The sequence below is a fragment of the Halichoerus grypus genome, chromosome 1 (genome assembly GCF_964656455.1).
Source record: "Halichoerus grypus chromosome 1, mHalGry1.hap1.1, whole genome shotgun sequence".
NCBI lineage: Eukaryota > Metazoa > Chordata > Mammalia > Carnivora > Phocidae > Halichoerus > Halichoerus grypus.
The window spans coordinates 4635724-4656045 of record NC_135712.1 but is presented as its reverse complement, the minus strand read 5'-3'; the positions used below and the strand labels follow the sequence as shown (position 1 = coordinate 4656045).

The window sequence follows — 20322 nt, the reverse complement described above, 5'->3', positions numbered from 1 at the left end:
ATTGAGAAAAATGTATCTGATTGGACGTACAGGGGATGAACTCGTCTCTGAAAAGAATTAAAGTTGAGGGGATTAAAAAAAAAAAAAAACCCTCACAGAAGGGCGCCTGGGTGGCTTAGTCAGTTAAGCTTCTGATTTCGTGATCTCAGTTCAGGTCTTGATCTCAGGGTCGTGAGTTCAAGCCCCCGCTTTGGGGGCTCCACACAGGGCAGGGGAAGCTACTTTAAAAAAACAAAGCAAAACACAAAACCCACACAGAGATTCTGATACACCCACTTTAAGGATCATATTGTGGTGAGCCACTGAACGTGAGCGTGTCTGGGAACAGAGAACTCTGCCCTGTAGGAAAATCTGGCCCATCCAACTGACCTGTGCACGGAGCTTCTCCGCTCCGGTTACCTGCTCAGACTGCTGGATGCACAGGGGATCCCTCTGCATCGCCACTTCCTCTCCCATCAAATCCGAGCACATGCAGACTTCTTGGCACCCCTTTGTACGTTTATGAGAAATTCATATGCAGTCCGATCCACGTTGCGGTTTGGGAGCTCAGGGCTGTTGGGCATCAACTATTTGAATAGGGAACCAGGTAATTTTCATTCAAGCTGCATGCTGTCTGAAATACCCAAACCTCTCTGTAGGGGAGTGAGATCTTGCACCTTTGCGAGTGACTCTGTGTTAATAAATGCAGATGAAGCGCAGAATTCACCTCCTAAAGCTAAGGCGTATAAAGTGACTTTTATCATCTTTATTTAGTGCTTTTTATTTTATTTTTTTAAGATTTTATTTGAGAGAGAGAGTGAGAGAGAGAGAGCATGAGCAGGGAGGGTCAGAGGGAGAAGCAGGCTCTCCGCTGAGCAGGGAGCCCAACATGGGGCTCCATCCCAGGACCCCAAGATCATGAGCTGAACCGAAGGCAGACACTTAACCGACTGAGCCACCCAGGTGCACCTATTTAGTGCATTTTAGATTCACGTCAGGCCTTAGTCCCCAGGTCTGTGTCCCCGCCATCCCTTCCGGTGTCACGGACGGGATCTTCAGTGGTGGGAAGGGCACACTCTGGGCTCACAGAATAGGCTCTGGTTTGAGAAGACATGGTGATGCGTTTGTTGTGCCCAGAGCTCTAGGGCAGGGGCTCCCAGGACGATTCCCCGCCATTTCCACAGCCTCCTGCAGGGAAGGCCGGCGCGCTCCGTGGATCAGGGACGCGGCAGCTGGGTTTGCTGTCTGATGCCTGGCAGCCCATACCCGAGCGTCTGGGGAGCCCGCGCACGGCAGGTTCAGGCATACCGACCGAACCTTTATTTTTTCCCGAATCTGGAATGTCCTTCTGCCAAGGGAAAGGTTAGTGTCTTTGGTTTTACCTTTGAGAATCCCTTAGCTGTTCATTCAACAAATATTTGAGTGTCTGCTCTGTGCCTGGCCCCGTTCTGGGCACTGGGGACAGAGCAGAGAACAAAACGGGCCCAGTCCCCGCCCGAGAGCGCACCTGCTGGTGGGCTGGAGGGAAAACGGAGGGCTCCTAGAGCCTAGGGAGCGGTAGGTGGGTTACAGGAGTGCGTTTGGAGGAAGGCGACGTGGGTTCAGACCCAGCCCCGCTACTCACCCCGGCGTGGTTGGGCAGGTCCGCCCCTCGGCGCCGGATTGCCCTGTGAAATGGGGGTGATGGTGGCGCTGCCCACAGAAGGGCCTCGTGAGGACTAAACAGGTTAGTGTATTTGAAGCACTGTAAGGAGTCCCTGGCACATAGTAGGAGTTAGCTGTCCACCGTCGCTGTGGTTATCCCAGGAGGTGATGAGAAGTGGGCGGGCACTGAGTACAGCCTGGAGGAGGCAGCGGCGCACCTTCCTGATGGCCCGGACGTGGGGCACAAGGGAGAGAAGCACGGATGGTGTCGCCAAGCTGGGCGGCCTGAGCTGACGTGATGGAGCCACTGTTGAGATTGGAATGTCTGGGGGTGCTGGGAGTTCAGTTTCGGACACGGCAGACTTGAGATGGTGTGTTTGTTCCTGGGGCTGCCGTGGTGACGTGTAGACCGGGTGGTCTAACGCAGAAATGTCCCCTCACGGTCTGGAGCCAGAGGTCTGACGTCAAGGTGGCCGCAGGGCCCAGCTCCCTCTGGGACCCCGGGGAGAGCCCGTCCTTGCATCTCCTGGTCCTGGGGGTGGCCGCCGGTCTTCGGAGCACCATGGCCTGCGCCCGCGTCACTCCAGTGTCTGCCTCTGTCACTTGGCCTTCTCCCTGTGTGTCTGTGTCTTCTCGTGGTGTTCTCCTCTTGGGAGGACACCAGTCCTGTTGGACGAGGCCACCCTAACGGTCTCATCTTAACTTGACGACATCTGCAAACACCCTGTTTTCCAAGTCTGGCCACATTCACAGGTCCCAGGGGGCCAGGGCTCCAGTGTGTCTTCTTGGGGGACACAGTTCAACCGCTAACAGACGGCTGTTGGACATCCCAAGTGGAGGCGTTGAGTAGGGAAGGCCTGGAGCTCAGGGGTGGCCCAGGTGGGAGACGCAGGGAGTCACAGGTGGGTGGAGGGCACGGAATGCCAGGTGACACGGTGAGGTCGCCATGAGGCCTGTGTGTGTGGTGCCCAGAAGTGGTTGCAGGGCTGACCAGTGGGAAACTCTGGTCCACAAGCGGGGAAGAGAAGCCCCAGCAGTGAGGCTGAGGTGGGCAGGTGCAGACGTTGGAGGAACGCTGGTTGTGCCGTGTCCCGGAATCCAAAGCAAAGACCAATTTCCAGAAGTTTCCAGAAGGACAGAGTGGCTGACTGAGGGACATCCTGCCGGGGGTGGGGGGGCCCAGGTAAGAGAAAGACAGAAAACATGGGCTTTGGCAAAACTGAGGGTTTGACCAGAGCAGCGGCGGGAGTGTTGAGAGAATTCTAGGTAGAAACTTACCCACCTGGATTCCCTTATCTACAGCTTTTTAAACTCGATTTCCAACCTCTGGGGTTTTATCTGCATGTTCTGTGTTTGCTTCCGAAAGTTCTCCTCGTTGTGTGTGCAGTGGGCTGTGCGTCTGGACTTGGGATGATGCTGAGCACACCCTGCCCGCGGACATCATTGCTTGCCAGAGGGGGGGGGGGGTGGACGACGATTCACATACAGTGTGGTGGCTCGGGGTCACTGGTCCCCAGGGAGAGCCCAGTCCACGCTCACTAGAATGGCTGCCAGGAAAACAACCAGCGATGCCAAATTGGAGGCGGATATGGAGCGGATGAACCAGAGGAACAGTGGACCGTGGGAGTGTAACTTGGTATTGTCTCCTTTGGAGAGGTGTTTGGAATTAAACAACATTAAAAATACACTTACTCTATGACCCATCATGTTAGAGCCCTAGGTATCTACCCAAAAGCAATGGAAACAGACATCCACAGAGTGAGTTCTACAAGAACGTCCGTACCAGCCTTGTGCCCAAAAGGCTGAAGCCAGAAGCGACCCCAGTGCCCGTTGAGGAGGACAGACGTTGTCCGTGTGAGGAATACTGCTCAGCTGTAGGACAAGTCCCAGCACACATCACTGCAGGAGAGGAGCTCAGAAACCTGTTGATCAGAAGAAGCGAGATGCCCCCCACCCTGCCGGGCAAAAGAACAAACCCACATATGTTGATACACCGTTCAGTCCATGGCAAGCAAGTCAGAGGTGCTTGCCTCTGAGGAACAGGAGGGTTGCCTGGAAAGGGGGCAGGAAGCGAGCTTTTGGGAATAATAGAAGTGCCTGTCTCTTGCTTTGGATGCCGACCATGCCAGAGCCCACCGGTGGGAAAGCGAAGATCTTGCATTGTTATTGTATGTAAATTCGAAGTCATTAAAACCAGGAAATGACACGTGTGACAGGTGTCCCCAGGTGCTGTGGGGCACAGATGAGGGAATGCCAGCTTCCAGGGGGAGGCTGTCGGGGCATCCTGGGCAGGGCCCCCACCCCGGGTCAGGATTTCCTCGTGAGGTTGGAAAGGCAGGGAGACAGCCCGGGGTGGGACGGGGCTCTGCCTAGAAGCAAGCGCCGGTGGCTTAAAAAGGAAATTATTATTTCGCTGAAATAATCCAAAGCAAAACGGATCCCCCTCCCTGCCGTAAGCTTCTTAATGGACTGTGTTCAGATTTCAGTTTCAAAGCAGCTTTTAAAAAAAATTTCTAATCAATACAAGTTTTTTCCGAGTAATACATTGCTCTTGGTGCTTCGTTTTTGAAAGAATTATTCAAGAGTGTTGCCTTATTCAAGTAACCTGATAGTGTCTGTTTTTTCCCCTTACAAATAAAAGCTGCAGATTCTCGTTGATACTGGAAGCAGCAACTTCGCCGTGGCAGGTGCCCCGCACCCTTACACAGACTCGTACTTCGACGCGGAGAGGTGAGTGACGGCGCGGGGCCGGGCGCGGCGGGCTTTCGGGGCAGCACGCCGGTGCTTGAGAATACACTGGAACAGGAGGAGCCAAGGGTCTGTCGTTTTAAGGGGGATCTGTGTATGTATATACTTTTGTGTATGTGTAATGTGTGTATGGTTGTGTGTACTTTTGTATGTGTAGATATCCGTGTGGACGTGTAGACGGTTGTGTGCGTATTTGTATGTATAGGTTTGTGTGGACATCTGTGCGTATGTGTGTATTGTATATATGCGTGTAAACATTTGTGTGTGTAGGTATTTGCATGTGTTTGTGGTTGTGTATATATTTGTACGTGTATATTTGTGTGTCTGTGTATATGATTGTGTATATATCTACGTATACGTGTAAATATCTGTGTATGTGTATATGGTTGTGTGTATATTTGTGTGTATGTGTAGATAATTTGCATGTGTAAATACGGTTTTGTGCATATTTCTGTGTGTAGACATCTGGGTATATGTAGATATGTGTATGTGTATGTTTGTGTGTGTGTGTGAGTGGTTGTGTGTTTTTCTGTGACCGGTGGACTCGTCTGGGCACGTGTGTTTGTACCTGTATGGGTTCCTTCCAGGGAAATCCAGCGGAGGATTCTCCTAATAGCTGTGGTGCGTTCTTACGACATTTACTTTCTGAAAATTCGAGTCAGCTGGACGTTGTGTAGTTACACCTGATTGCAGAGAGCACAGCATCCTTTGCTGGTCATCGAGGCCTCGAGTCCTACAGTGGCAGTGGGCTAGCGCAGGGAGAGGGGCATTCGGTGTGAGCGTGAGGCTGCCCTGGGCAGCGGCCTGGTTCTTGGACGTTCAGTAGTGGTCAAGGTGTGGTTCATCGAAACCACTTCTGTGGGAATAGGGTTGCTGGTGCGAGGAATCTGTGGCTCGCGTAGGAAGGAGCACAGAGCACTGAGACCTGGGACCGGGCTCCGAGCCTCTGTCACAGGGTGGGGATGTGAGACCGGAGTGGAGCCCGGACGGCTGTCTCTGCATGGCCTGGGCCTCGGGGAGCCGGGGGGTGGGCTCCGGACACAGCCACCAGGGCCTCGTGGCGGCGTTCGGCTCCCAGGGGGCCCGTGGGGCCAGAGCCCTGTCTTCCAGATGCGTGTGTTACTTTCACATCTGTGTTCATGACCCTAAAATTGAAACTCAAACAGATGAAACGAATAAGCTGACACATGGTTTGCTTTCTCAGAGCGGCCCCATGAAACTCCCTGCTCACTTGCCTCACCCACAGTCTCTGTTCCCGGGAACAAACCCCAACTCTCGCTAGGGGAAAAGAACGACTGGGAAGCTTCTGGAAATTGCAGGCAACTTTAACAAGGCAGCCTAGCTTGCCCTGTGTGGGAGGAGTGCCGGTCTGTCTTCTCCCGGGAGCGCGTCTTGGTCTCCATTTTGGTGGCACAAGAGGTGTGGTCTCCGAAGAGCCTGCAGCTTAGTGTGTAACTCAGTGTATTGATAACCGTTTCATCATTGACATTCTGGGTGAACTTCCCGGCCAGGGACATGTGCGGTGGGGGCAGGGCTGTTTCTGTTTGTGTGCAGGGGGCGGGGGGCTACCCTCTGCCCCTCCCCGTTCTGATGGGTGGTCCGTCCACGTCCTCTGCCACCCCCCCACGGCCGCCCATCCCCAGGCTGCTCACTCTGGACTGCTTCGTCATGGAGCAGAGCTTCGAGTTGGTCCTGACCTTGATTTTACTCATGTAGCACGGGAGGTCCAGGAGGGGAGGATACTTGTCCAGGTTCCAGCTTCTAGGTCAGCAGTTCTCAGACCATCAGCCCCCACACTCCGTCCATATAGCCGGTACTCTGTAATGCCCTGAATGAAATGCAAAGGTAACATCACTTGCCTACGTACCTAAGTCTAGACGCCCTACTGTGGTGCTTGGGAGAATGAAGAGGTCAGGCGGAGAGAGGTAGTCAGGACCTCGATATGTGCATGCTCTGGTCGTCTGCAGTGGGGGGCCATGAGCGTCCCGGGGGGCTTGCAGCACCCAGTGCAGACTGATAGAAGGGGGTCGAAGTAGACCCAGACCCCTACAGCAGCTTGGGTTGGTGATGTGATTTTCCAAATAGGTGAAGAATCTTGGTAAAGTTTTCCCCCAAAAGTATCACCTTCCCCTAGTTTAGCTGCATTTCTGGAAAATGCAATGTGTATTCAAAGTATGTAAAAAAAAACGTTACTTTGGTGGCAAAGCAATCCTAGCCCTCCGTCTTTCCCACTGTAGGGCAGTGGTCCCCATATGTACCCAGCGTCCCCACACCTGCCATGGGGCTCAGAACACGCATGCTTGAGGCTTGGCTGTATCTTTAGTGGTTTTTTCCGTGTAGTTCTGTCTTTCATCACGGATCTGCAGACGCGTGAGACAGAGCAAAGCCAAAGTTCAAGAGATGTGCATAGTCACGTTAGCTTCAGGTGTGCGGATTTAACCCTATGGATGAGTATTTCCTTCCTGGTGGGTGAACTGCATTTCTTTGGCAAACGCCCACAGCCAGGGGTCGATAAAGACCAACAGCACTTTGCAGCAGTCACGCTTTTGCCACGTAGTTACTGGAACATTCGAGGGTGAGTCATAGTCAACGTTACAAATACTATGTACGATGCCAGTGAATATGTGTACGCTCCCGGTGTCGTAATTACTTCCTACTTTGTTCATGGTTTGGTTGAACAGTGGTTCTGTCTCAGGCTTCAGTAGGACAGGTCCTTCTTTTTTTTTTTTTTTTTTTTTAAGATTTATTTATCTCTTAGAGGGCAGGCGGTGGGGAGGGGCAGAGGGAGAGAGAATCTCAAGCAGACTCCCCGCTGACGGCGCATGGAGCCCGATGCGGGGCTCGATGTCAGGACCCTGAGATCATGACCTGAGCCAGAATCAAGAGTGGATGCCCAACCGACTGAGTCACCCAGGCGCCCCAGGACACGTCTTTCTAACTTACCTGCTCACCTTGCTGGCCAGGCTTGTGGTCAGGTGGCAGATGTTCCTGTTTTTCATACTTAAACACTGAGCCTGGTTTAATGTGAAAACTCGTGGGAACGACTGTAGCCTTCCTTCCTGCTACCTCCGTGAGAGAGCTGAGGGCTCCCTACCAGCTTTCTGAGCACTCAGGTTCCCTGGGCTCCCCCAGAACCTACCAGTGGGCAGGGGAAGCCCCAGGCTCTGTCATCGTCAGCCCACTTCTTTGTTCGCAGGTGTTGCTGAAATGTACTCAGGACCCATAAGACGTCACCGACATTTTGGCCCTCTGGCTTTCCTTTTAAGAGAACTATTCTTCTGCAGGGCTGTCAGGTTTCTTCTTAGCCAAATCAGATGGGAAGCATCACATTTCTGAGTTTGGGGCAAGTTCTGTCCCATCAGCCACATCCCTACAAACAGTGGGTGCTTTGCAGGTTAAGTACCTGCTCCAATTTACGTTAACTTTTTCTCTCCCTTCCTCTGTTTTTTTTATCCCGTGCTTCTCACGGGCTTCTATTTGACACAGATTGATTGATTGATTGATTGATTGATTGATTTTAAGAAGATTTTAGTATTTGAGAGAGAGAGAGAGCACTAGCAGGAGGGAGGGGGAGAGGAAGAGGGAGAAACAGACTCCCCGCTGAGCAGTGAGCCCAGTGTGGGGCTCAGTCCCGGGACCCCAGGATCATGACCTGAGCCGAAGGCAGACACTTCACGGACTGAGCCACCCAGGCGCCCCAAGCACAGATTTAATGTGGTGAAGATAGGAACATTTTCTGTGTGAGGTATGTATTACTGATTTGCGTATTGCTTTCAGCTGACTTTCCATTGGCCTAAGGTGTATGCTTTCCACCACCATATTTAATGGAAGCCAAGAGAACGTTCTCACTTCCCTTCTCAATTTCCAACAAAGGGTTCTTTTCTGAGATGTAGCTCCCTGCCCTATGATGTTTCTGTGTTTGCTTGTCCCTCTGATCTCCCTTAGTTAGAATAAGGTTTCTGGTTGGATTTGTCAGCCTCTGATTCAAGTCCCCCAGTCTTTGGATATTCAGGTTTAATGCTTCCTGAAACATTTCCCAGTAATTGGAGATTTGGCTTTGGGTTCTTTGACAAGAGCTCTTTGATTATGGGATGAGCCGTCAGGCTACCATTAATGACTTGTGTAGCTTCTTCCCATCAGAGGCCCTCTTTCCATGGTGGTCAATGCTCCAGTGAATTTCTACATGGCAAAAGAAGATTGTGTATTTCCTTAGATGTACTTCCTTTTTAGCCAATAAAATAGCCTCTAGCCAGTTGGCTTGATTAAAGATCCGATATATTCATTCCCTTGACCCTCTACTAAACTATTCGGGGGAAATTAAAATGTCTCCTCCTCCCATACTCCCATCTGCGGTAAAGGCCCACAGAGTAGTTGTGGCAAAGGGAGCAGTTTATTTTCCTCAACTGATGCTTGTAAGTAGTGTTCGGATGTTAGGAAGTTACCGGCTGACCTCCTTAAGGATGCTGAGCTGGACCCCTGAGAAAGGCCTCATCTCTCCTTGTGATGATGACCGATACCTGGGCCTGATGATTTAGATTGTTTTTCAAGCCTGCCCATTGTCTGCTTGTCCCAGAGGGGACTGTTGGAGCCCACGAGCGTTGGCCATTGTTGAGCGTGTTGAACCTCCAGGGTGGGCGGGCTGGTCGAGCGGCCCCTGGGCCACCAGTGGCCCCATCCACTCTGGTCTGATCACTTCCAGACCCTTAGCAGAGAAGGGGGATGGTATCTGGTCAACTTGGGCCAGTCTGACAGCCCCAAAGGTAGGTTACAACCCCCCCCACAAAATGCAGAAGAGCCCCTGGCTGCATTCGGGTGGCTTCAGAGAACCAGAGCAGAACCCAGGACTCAACTCTTTTCAATTATGCCCTTCCACCTTCTCTTTTTATGTCCTCCGAAAACAATAGCGGGTTTCTTTTAAAATAATAAAATGTTCTTTGGCTCTTTTCTCCCCTGTTCATTGATTTCACCTTTCACTCCTGTGTTTCCTTAACACTCTTATCAGAGGCAGAATGCCTCCTGAACTTGGTTCAAAGTGATTTTATTGCTGTGAGTGGACTTTTTCCTGGCTACCTACATCCCTGATTGATTGCTGTTTCTGAGCACCCAGAATGGATGCCGCAGGACGAGCCAGTCTGGGGTTCTCTCTCAGTATAGTTAATTAATGTGCAGAGCAGTTGAGAGCCAAAGCATCTTAGTGCCAACAAGTAGGATGTTAGAGCATGAAGATGGAGGAACCCTTTTTTTTTTTTTTTTTTTAAGTGCTGGAAACTACGTCGATACCCCTCAGAGTTACTTAAAATTCATCACTGGGGTTTTTGCCCTTTGAGGCTTAGTTCAAGGAGTTCAGAGTATGCTTTTACTTTTTTCTCGCATTTTCTAGAACTATGCTTTCTACAAGGGTAGCCGCTAGCCACATGTGGCTATTTAAATTATGTAATATTAGAGGAAATAAGCTTACTTCTTCAGCCCCGCTGTATAATTGTGTTTTAGCGCTCAGTGCACCTGCAGCTCCCGTATTGACCAGCGTAGATACGTACTCTTTCCGTCATGGCAGCCCGTTCTGTTGGACAGTGCTGGGACTCGGGAGAACTCTGCCTTTAGAAACCAAGAAGACCCCACCGCCACTCCTGACCACCTTAACCAAGTCCTACAACAGACTTGCCCCTTTCTGTGGGGATGGCTGGACTTCCAAATGAGACTGTTGTGGGTATTCATTTAGAGTAACTCTATAGGAGCATTTTCAGGGGAAAAAAACATTTTTTTAAAGATTTATTTAAATTTTTTGAGCAAGTGCGCACGCATATGCGAGCGGGGGGAGGGGCAGACAGGGAGAGAGAATCCCAAGCAGACTCCCCGCTGAGCACAGAGCCCCACTCAGGGCTCCGTCTCACGACCCTGCGATCACGACCTGAGCCAAAAGCAAGAGTTGGGACACTCCACTGACTGAGCCACCCGGGCGCCCCAGGAAAAAACATTCTTGCACTTTCTAGTAGTAGTTCATAGATTGAATAAAGACAGTAAGTGTTTGGATAATTATAATAGTAGCAGCTGGTTTGTTTTTGTTTTGTTTTGTTTTTTGTTTTTGTGTTTTGCGCACCTGCTGCGTCCCAGGGATTTGTTCTAAACGCTTTCCAGAGTTCACGGTCTTGGTCTTCAGAATTAACCCCATGAGAGGTGGTACTACGTGGTCTCCCTTTTTCAGTTGAGGCCTTAGAGGACAGAGAGGTTAAATAACCTGGCCTGGTGTCACACAGCTGAGTGGTTGAACCCGGGCCGTGTAATATCAACGGCCTCTCATCCCTGCACGCGGCACCGAAATACCCAGAATGCTCCCCCCCGTGAGGGGATGAACGAGCTGGTCAGGGTAGTGTAGGAAACACGCTATATAGACAACCAAGAGGCTGCTTCAGGCTCTTAGACATTAGCAGGTTCTAATGAGCGTTCTAGAGACTGGGCAGTGTAAAAATAAAAAATTTCTCCAAACAAAGTGATGGTTCCTTAGGCTGTGTTGGGGAGAGAACTAATCTTTGAGATCAGGACTTGGCAGACGAGGGCCCACAGGCTACATCCAACCTGCTCTTTCTGTTAATACAACGTTATTAGACTACAACAGTGCCCATTTGTTAAGTATCCTCTGTAGCTGCTTTCTCACTCTACTGCGGAGCTGGGGAGGTGTAACGGAGATCATGGGACCCGCAAAAGGTTTTCTTAGCCCTGGACAGCAAAAGCGTGCTGAGCCTGGACTGGGTCCTGTTCTCTTCGCATTTCAAAATAGCCTTTTCTGTTAGCGGCGGCGTATTTGTGCCCTTGAGACTGACCCCAAATGGTCCAAATTCAGTGTTTTCATTGCTGTTCACCACAAATGTGTACAGCCTCTGCTTTGCAGCAGGTACATCTGACTTGGTGCTGGTGGTAAATGTGGGATTAGAGCAACCCTACAGGCGCCCTGTTTCAGTGACTGACTGCCCTGCCTGTGTGACCTCTGATGGGCGGGCCCCCAGCGCTCCGTGTGCCCAGACCCGTCCCCTCTCACTCTCACTCTCTGTCTGTGTCTTCTGCCCTTGCCGGGAGACACGCGCACGCGAGGTAGTCCCCTAATGTGCTGTGCCTTTAAGATCGTGGCAGAGCGAGCTAAGATGGTAAAAACTAAAATTAAGTAGTCTCCATATTTTGTATCCCATTATGAAGTTCGCATAAATCAGGTATCTCCAAAATGTGTCTGCCAGGCGTTTTAAGAATCACTTATTTCTTTTTTCTTTTTTAATTTATTTTTTATTTTTTAATTTACTTTTTAAAAATGTTATTTATTTGACAGACAAGAGAGCACAAGCAGGGGGAGGGGCAGAGGGAGAAGCAGGCTCCCTGCTGAGCAGAGAGCCTGATATGGGACTCGATCCCAGGACCCTGGGATCATGACCTGAGCCGAAGGGAGACGCTTCACCAACTGAACCACCCAGGCACCCCAAGAATCGCTTCTTTTTCCTGATTATAAAAGCTATGTATGCAGAAACTCTAGATGGGCCTAACCACAAGGAGAGTCTCCCTCCCAAACCCCACCACCCAGAGGGAGCCACTGAATGTTTTCTTCCCCCTTATTTCTGTGTCATTGAAAATGAGTTTGTAAATAGCATTCTTTGGTGCTACATAATATTCCATCATCGAGATGCACTATAATTTTACTGAATGGTTCCCTTTTTCTTGGGCATTTAGGTTGTTTCCAACTGTTTGCTATTTTCAGTAAAACATAATGACCGTCTTTGTTCCTGAATCTCCATCTGCATCATGGGTGTTTCCTTAGGATCAGATGCTCAGAAGTGCAGTTTACTGAATTAAAGACTGTTAACGTATTTAAAGCTTGAGAGATGTGCCCCCAAAGAAGAGGTCATACCATCTCTGACTTAACTTCCTTTTGGACCCCAGGCAAGACTGCACTAGTTCAGACAATCCTACGACAAAGACTTGGTGTTCAGAGGCTTAATGTGAAAATAGTGAATGAAAACCTCAGGCAAATGGGAGCACTTGACAATGATTTGCTTGGTGAATTGATACCTCTCTCAGGAACTTAACAGTTTTCCTAGGGTGAGTGTGGTTTGAATGTTCAGATATTTGCCTAGAGACATTCTCTGGGTCCCTTCCTCTAATTCAGAGTTTTCAAAACTCAGATGGGTGTAAGAATTACCTTACAGGTTTGGACACCCCAGGGCCTTGACACCTGCTGTCCTTCGTCCAGAACGTCCTTCCCACGGGGTCATTGTCTTTACGTGGGTACCACACAGACGTGGCTGCACTAGAGAGGCCTGGGTGACTGCCAAGTCACTGCCCCAACCCCCACGCCCACTTTATTCCCTGGGGAGTCCTTCCACTCTTTATCACTGCCTAGATTGGAATTTTATGTATCTGTTGGTTTCCCGCCTGTCTCTGAAAGCCCTGGGGCAGCATTCTCATCTGCCCTGCCCATGGTCTGACCTCCTTCACGTTACTCTGATTGAGTAGCTCTTACCCATAGGACCATATGCACACAGGACTGCAGATGGTATCACAGGGATTCACGGCACTGGCTGTACCCCCATGTTTTGGTATGAGTGTGGCATTGGAGAGAGCCTGGAGAAGGAGCCTGTGACATCAGGAGCAAATATGGGCGCTGAGGAGGAAGGCGTGGTGGTGGTCTTTATTTGTCACATGGGTTGTGCATGTGACTCTGGGCCCCAGGCCCCTCGCTGTGTCACACAGAGCAGCGCAGGGTCCCTGCAAAGCCACAGGGCCAGGCTGGTGCCAGATCGGGCAGGTACATGCTTCAGTTGTGTAGACGTTAAACTCGGGGCTGCGTGTCGACCCCAGAGCCTCCCTCACACGTGGGCACGGAAACACCACCCCAGTGTGAGTGTTGATGTTTTGTGGGCTAGGTCCCTTTGTCGACAGGAATGAATGCGGTTCGTGATGCGTGCATTCGCGTCCCTGTGCTTGCCGCCGTCCCGGGCCACCTGGTCCGAACGCGGACGCGCAGGTGCAGAGCGGGCCTTGGCTTTTCCTTCTCCAGGTCCAGTACTTACCGCTCCAAGGGCTTTGACGTCACGGTGAAGTACACGCAAGGCAGCTGGACGGGCTTCGTCGGGGAGGACGTTGTCACCATCCCGAAGGGCTTCAATAGCTCGTTTCTTGTCAACATCGCCACTATCTTTGAGTCAGAGAATTTCTTTCTGCCTGGGATCAAGTGGAATGGGATCCTGGGACTCGCGTATGCTGCTCTGGCCAAGGTAAGGCCAGTCTGGGGATCTAAGTAGGTCAAAGGTGGGACGAGTCAGACGGGCGGTGGGGGTGGGTCCCGGCTGCGGGACACGGTTGGTCGGTGAGAGTCGCTTGGTGGAGACAGACCGTGGTCGCACAGTTAATTACGTTCCTAGGCATCTTAAAAATTTAAAGTGAATGGTGCAGTTCTTTGAACCTTCCTGCCAAGATATACCCATAGCATTACTTTTTTTTTCATTTGTCTTTGTTTTTGCTTATTTTACTTCTGTAGTTTAAAAATGTTAACAGAATCTGAGTCACTTTAATTTTGGCGTCGAAGTGTTTTTCTGAGGGGAGGATTAAAAGAAAACACCCTTATTAGATTCATACATTCTCATGGAGACGTGGAACCTGCGGCTGGCCTGGAACCTCGGCTGGGGAGGCCCCCCACCAGGGGAGAGAGCATCGTGCTGCCTTCCCGTGGCTGCGGATACCCCACGAGGAGCCACCTGGAGCCCGGGTAGGGCCTGAGATGCACGTCCCAGGGACTGCCAGCCATCAGCCCAGGAGGGGAACGCGTGCAGCCCGCCCTCTCATCAGCATCAGAACTCGCACAAAATGGGAAAGACAGACTCTGCAAACATTTGTACTCAGGCCAGCCCAAAGGAAGTGACGTTGGTGTGCCTGAGGGGGGATGCAGGTGGGGGAATTTCCACCAGGAAGGGAGCCGGAGATAAGCGGGTTAGATACCAGGGCATGGCCTAGAGCAGAGCAGAAGGCGGTCACCCCTCCTGGCCCGTAACGGGCACCGCACCTTGCCCTCTCATTGTTCGGTGCTCGGCTTGGAGCCAGAGAAGCATGGAACAAACAGAAGCAGGTTGGAGGAGCCGCAGAGCCCCCCGTGGTCCATGAGGATCCAGGAGGGAAGGCCTGTTTTCTCTCCCCGCAGGGATGTGCGTCCCAGCCCCAGTTCACTAGTAAATGCTGCAGGGGGGTGAGGCGGGGAGGGGGTGGCAGGCAGGGGAGTTCTTGACCCTGTGATTTTCAAGGAGAGGGGGGCCCGTGAGGCAGGCGGGCTGAGGACATCCCACGACTTGGTTCCTTAGGTTCTGGTGCGCTTCGCAGGAGGCCGAGTTCTCCCATTTTAGGGATGTGCCGACCGAGGTCAGAGAGGTTTACCCTGCTCGCCCAGAGCCTGTCTGCGGAGCCTGGGGGGCTGTGGAGCCCCTTCTCAGTACCGTAGGGTGAGCTTAATATGAACTGTGTAGACTCTTAATAACATACATTCCTCAGTACGATTTCATGGACAGTGTGACCGAGGACAAAACATTGCATTGTTACCTGACTTGGACGTGAAAGGTACAAACATGATTGGTTTTATGCTGATTATTGGAAAGATGGCAGAATAAAGCTAAATTGCCCGCAATGGATGATACTGATAATAAGCTTCCTCGCAAATAATGACTTCAGGGTCCCTAGGGGTGGCCGGACTCGCCACACGACCTTTTTCTGTGTGGAATTCCAAGATGAAGATGATCGGCTTCCTGTCCTGGGTTTGAGGAGATGGTCACAGGATTGGGAGGACGTGGCGCGTGGTTGGGAACAGGGCTAGCAGGGTGGTGTGGCTTGGTGGGCCAGAGCTGCGGCTGAAATAGGTTGACCGAGCGCTCAGTGGTGGCCACGGCGCGTGGTGGCCATGGCGCGTGGCGGCCCCCGGTCAGTCCCGAGGATTCCTGCTGAGGATGTGCGTCAGACCCTGCCCTCCGGGGTCTCCCACGCCACCGATGCCTGGGTCCAACTGCACACATACGAGTCGGGCTCTCTTGGGTTGACCCTGGCACCTGTATGTTTTTAAACTTCAAGAGGGATCCTGAGGAATAACTCGGCAGAATCATAATAGATCCCTTACTGTGCGCCAGGCACTGTTCCAAGGCCTTTGTGTGTACTGGCCCATTTAAGCCCCAGGAGCAGCTCTGGGAGGCTACTGTTTCCCCATCTCACAGATAAAGAAACAAAGAAACAAGTCACGCAGTGAGCAAGTGGCGGAGCCAGAATTCAGTCCCAGGTGGTGGTGACTCTGCAGCCTCCCAAGCAGGTGGCCGGAAGAACGGTGGCCTGGGTCAGCAGCACACCCGGCCACGCTGGGAAGGGGGGGCCTTGTCCCCGTCATCCACCCAGAAGCCACACGTGCTGCCCACGTCACCTATGGAGATGGTGCCGAATCCTGCCAGAGATTCCACGGAAGCAGGAGGAGGAAGCCAGACGCAACTGAGTTAAATAAGTGGGAAGATTTCTACTTGCTAATGGGCTGGGGTCTTACTCCCTCCAGAGTTACAGTTTTCATTCCTACAGGCAGTAAATAATAGTCCCGACGTTGACCGCTGGTGGTCAGAATGTGCCCGCAGCATCTGTGCCACTCCAAGTAAGTTTCCATTGGGAACCAGCAGCTCAGAGAGATCCAGATCTCCCGGTCGTCAAAGCCAAAATTTACACGCAGGTGCTTGACCGGCCCTCGGGACCAGCAGCCCTGGAGGCCCACCCCCAGCTCGGAGCTGCTCGCACAACCACACCTCTTCACTTTGAGCCCTGGAGACATGGGGGCGCCCCGAGTGAGTGCTGGCTCCGTGGAAGGAAGGCACGGGCCACTGAGGTCCACTGAACTGTGGTGGCTGGGAATCCGGGGCTTTTCAACCTCAGGGGTGTGGGACTGTTCTTTCCTGCTGTTTTCCTGCTCACTGGAGGTCAGCGGGGTCTGGGGTCTGAGAGGTCTCGTGCTCAGCACCTGTCATTGGTGTGTGGCAGACGACCGTGGCCGGGAGAAGTGAAGCATGTTTTCTGAAGCCACGAAGGCCGCTCCCAGAGACGCTTCTCTCCTCGCTCTGGCTGAGATGAGAGTCCACCGCCCACGCCGGTGACCCACTTCCACGTCTCGTGCCTGCATCACAGGGCATCGTGGTGATAAATGGGACGACGTCCTAACTCCCCAGCAATACCGTCTTAGGTTTGCGTCTCAGCCTTGCGCAGGGTCCGTGCAGATCTTCTGTGTCTCGTTCCAATTGTAGAAATACTATCTGATTTTTCCAACAGAGCCGCACGCACAGGGAAAGCACTGCGTAGTAGGAAGGCCTGTTGTTGGTTTCTGAATTACTGCCCTTGATCAGAAGCTTGTTTGTTGGTTCACCGTGAAAAGAATTAAATACAAAGAAAAACCATTTTGTACCTCATGCCCGGTGTCTGCTCGGGGTCAGTCCTCATCTCAGCTGCTGTCCTTGTATCTCCTGCAGCCGTCAAGTTCCCTGGAGACGTTCTTCGATTCCCTGGTGGCCCAGGCGAAGATCCCCAATGTCTTCTCCATGCAGATGTGTGGGGCGGGGCTACCTGTAGCTGGATCTGGTACCAACGGAGGTAGTCTTGTGGGTATCTTTTAGTCTTAAAGGGGGAACAAAAATCGCAAATAAATCGGGCAGCTTTTCTGTTTTATGAACACCCTGGTGGAAATACTAGACGCAGAAGCATACATAAGTACTGTGGAATTTTGATAACCCTTGTTATAGAACCTTTAAAAAAAACTGGGTAAAATTAGGTATTATTTTTATCTTTCCTAATTATCCTGCCAGCCAAAAGATGATTCTCAATGCTTCCCCAAATTCCATTAAAGCTTTTTAAAATGTTTCCCTTGAAGGGTAACTTTTTGGCAGGTGAGGGAGGGGCAAGTGAGGAACCGTAGGGGGTGTGGCAGGTGGGCCTTACCCAGGCTTGGCCGCCAGTTGAGGGAAATGCTGACGGTTTCCTAAATTTGGTGTAGAGACAGGAACACCTGCATATCCTTTCTTTGCACACACACACACACACACACACACACTCACACACTCACACACTCACACACTCACAGCAGAAAGTTTTCTAGTGAAACAGAAACAGATCAAGGCCCCCAGCCCTGTGGATGTGCTGAGGCTGAGTGTCCCCTCGATGGACCCTGCACCCAGATGTCTCAAGCAGGAGGTGACAGGGACAGTGCCCGAGAAGGGCCCCTCAGGGCGGGTGCTGACAACCCTCTAGTCCAGCTATGAGAAGCAGACACTCGGTTGCTTTCATTTGCTTACACTACACCCGATCTTAATACCTTATTTACCCCCCTTTTCAGGACAGAGGACAGCCTAGGATTTGTGGGGCAATGTTTTATAGTTTTGCAACATGAAATTTTGATGAGGGAAGCTCCTTTGTTTTGCTTTCCATGCAAATGTGTGAGATTGCAAGTCCTCCTCTTGTCTTCCGAGGAACTGAATTCTTGTCCGTCAATGTGGCTCACTATTTTACTTCATTTGTTTGGGGGCGGATCTCAGTATGGTAAGGCTAGAATTGTAGGTACTTCTTTTATAGAAGGGAAACCACCAGAGCATCTTGATCAGACGAGGATATAAGATTGTTTAATTTTCAAGCATATATATTTTGTAACATCGTCATAATGTGAAGGTACTGATTCCAGTGAGGATTCACCTTCTGATTGTATGCTTCTCTGTGTAACCTGTTGATATGCCTCCATATTTTTTCTCTTACACCCGTAAATATTTTTCTTCTCAGGTCCTGGGTGGAATTGAGCCGAGTTTGTACAAAGGAGACATCTGGTATACCCCTATTAAGGAGGAGTGGTATTATCAGATAGAAATTCTCAAGTTGGAAATTGGAGGCCAGAGCCTGAATCTGGACTGCAGAGAGGTATTCACATTGTGATCTCTTTGTGTCTAGGTGCCTGGGTCACTTCACTACTATAGTTGGGACCCAAATAGGAGATTAGAAGGTACAGGGACGCCTGGGTGGTGCAGACAGTTAAGCGTCTGACTCTTGGTTTTGGCTCAGATCATGATCTCAGGGTCCTGGGATGGAGCCCTGTGTTGGCTCTGAGCTCAGGGGGAGTCTGCTTGGATTCTCTCCTTTCTCTGCCTGCACCTCCCCCCCCGCCACCAATGGGCACACTGTCTCTAAAATAAACAAATAAATCTTAAAAAAGAAATTAGAAGGTACACTACAAGATAAATCAAAGATTCATTACATTAAAAGTTACAGGGGCTTTTTGTATGAAAACAAACTCCTCCTTCCAGAAAACTTGCTTCCTTCCGGTCACTTGGCTTCATAGGGAAAAATTAGCATAAAATGGTGTGTATGAAGAGCACTATCCAGCCCCTTTCACTGTTCTCCTGGGCCTGATGGTTCCTGGACTCCATTTAAGAGGATCGAATAAGCAGGCTTTCATCAGTGCAAGGGAAAAAACGACTAGAAATAAGCAAAATGAAACTGAAAATAAACCATCAGCTTTATCTTCCATTCATGCCCCCCGCCGCTCACCTCTCCCTCCAGGACAAGTGATGCTCTGAAGAGCAGCATGTCCCGACTGTCCTGACAGGAGGCAGACATGCAGAGCTGGGCGCCGAGTCATACAGGAGCCCCGGTCACACCCTGTCTGCATTTGGCTTACTTGCGGCCATAATGACGTTATGATGAGGACAGCTTGCGGGGGTCCGTCTCCCACAACGTCTGCAGGATGGTTTATAAAAACCGCCAGCATTTCATTCCATTCCTGCCTGCCCTCACCTCCTTTCTCACGAACCATCCCCGTCCACCACGGTGCCCATGTGCACAGATGCCTCTGAAACCTGTCGGAGCTTGAGAGAGCGGTGTCCCCTCCCACTATGAGAGTGTCCAGTCCTAAGGCCACAGAGCTGGGTTTATTGTCAGAGGCACTTAGTTGCCACTAAAGAATCCAGTGGTAGAATCAAGGGGGAAGGCCTATAATACAACACAAACTCGTGTGTGCACACGTGCAAGATCCTCTTCCTGAATACATCCTAAAGTTCCATCCTAAAGTTCCATCCTAAATGGGGTGTCTGTTAAAAAAAACTCCATCCTAATTCTCTGTCTCCATTCCTGGGATAATCATTGATTCTGTAGGATTTGTATAAATGGTAATTAATGTGTCATTTCAATCTGAAAGACAAGGGGGTTTCCCCCCTTTGTTCTTGGGGCTCCTCGACAGGGACGTCTGGGCACCTCCAAACGGGGAAATGTGTGCATGGGGAGAGCTGTTGATTTTGGTCACGTCACTTCCCTTTCCTGGTCTCCGTCTCCTTATCTGGGAAGTGAGAATGTTGGGCTGGTGTCCCAGTTCCAAGACTGGGCAGTGAGTGGAGCTACCAGCGAGGTAGGGCTGCCTGAAGTTGTGGATGGCGGACCCACAGTGACAGCGGGCTGGAATCACATTGCATGTCACTCATGCCCTCTCCCCACAATTCTCCTCTGTTCCAGTATAACGCAGACAAGGCCATCGTGGACAGCGGCACCACACTTCTGCGCCTGCCCCAGAAGGTGTTCAATGCAGTGGTTGAGGCCGTGGCCCGCACGTCTCTGGTGAGTGCTCAGGGTGCTGATAAATCCCGGAGAGCGCCAGGTCATGGCCACGTGCTGGGGAGCACTCCTGTGTATTCAACAGTCTTCATCTGGGGATTTTGAGGGGTTGGATTTTTTTTTTTAAACTATTACTTATTAAGTTCACAGCCTTACTCTTAACTAGCAAAGAATTTCTTCACGTTAACCTCAGGGAACTTGGATCTGGAGGTGCCATGCTGTTTAGTATTTCAAATAATAGTGTAGTGGATGTAGTACTTTTTTTTTTTTTTAAGATTTTTTATTTATTTATTTGAGAGAGAGAATGAGATAGAGCATGAGAGGGGG

The 20322-nt window shown here is 51.0% G+C and overlaps 1 protein-coding gene and 1 non-coding gene across 2 annotated transcripts in view; one reads left to right on the top strand and one right to left on the bottom strand.

The window, feature by feature from the left end:
• Positions 1–20322, top strand: part of BACE2 (beta-secretase 2) — an 87762-nt gene that overhangs the window by 31972 nt on the left and 35468 nt on the right. Inside the window, exons 2-6 of the mRNA XM_036100912.2 lie at positions 4265–4353; positions 13409–13625; positions 16881–17009; positions 18178–18312; positions 19897–19998. Coding sequence (XP_035956805.2) covers positions 4265–4353; positions 13409–13625; positions 16881–17009; positions 18178–18312; positions 19897–19998 — 672 coding nt within the window. The remainder of the gene's footprint in view (positions 1–4264; positions 4354–13408; positions 13626–16880; positions 17010–18177; positions 18313–19896; positions 19999–20322) is intronic.
• On the bottom strand, positions 16582–16683 carry LOC118541314 (U6 spliceosomal RNA). The gene has a single exon (XR_004920052.1). It is a non-coding gene; the product is annotated as a U6 spliceosomal RNA (small nuclear RNA).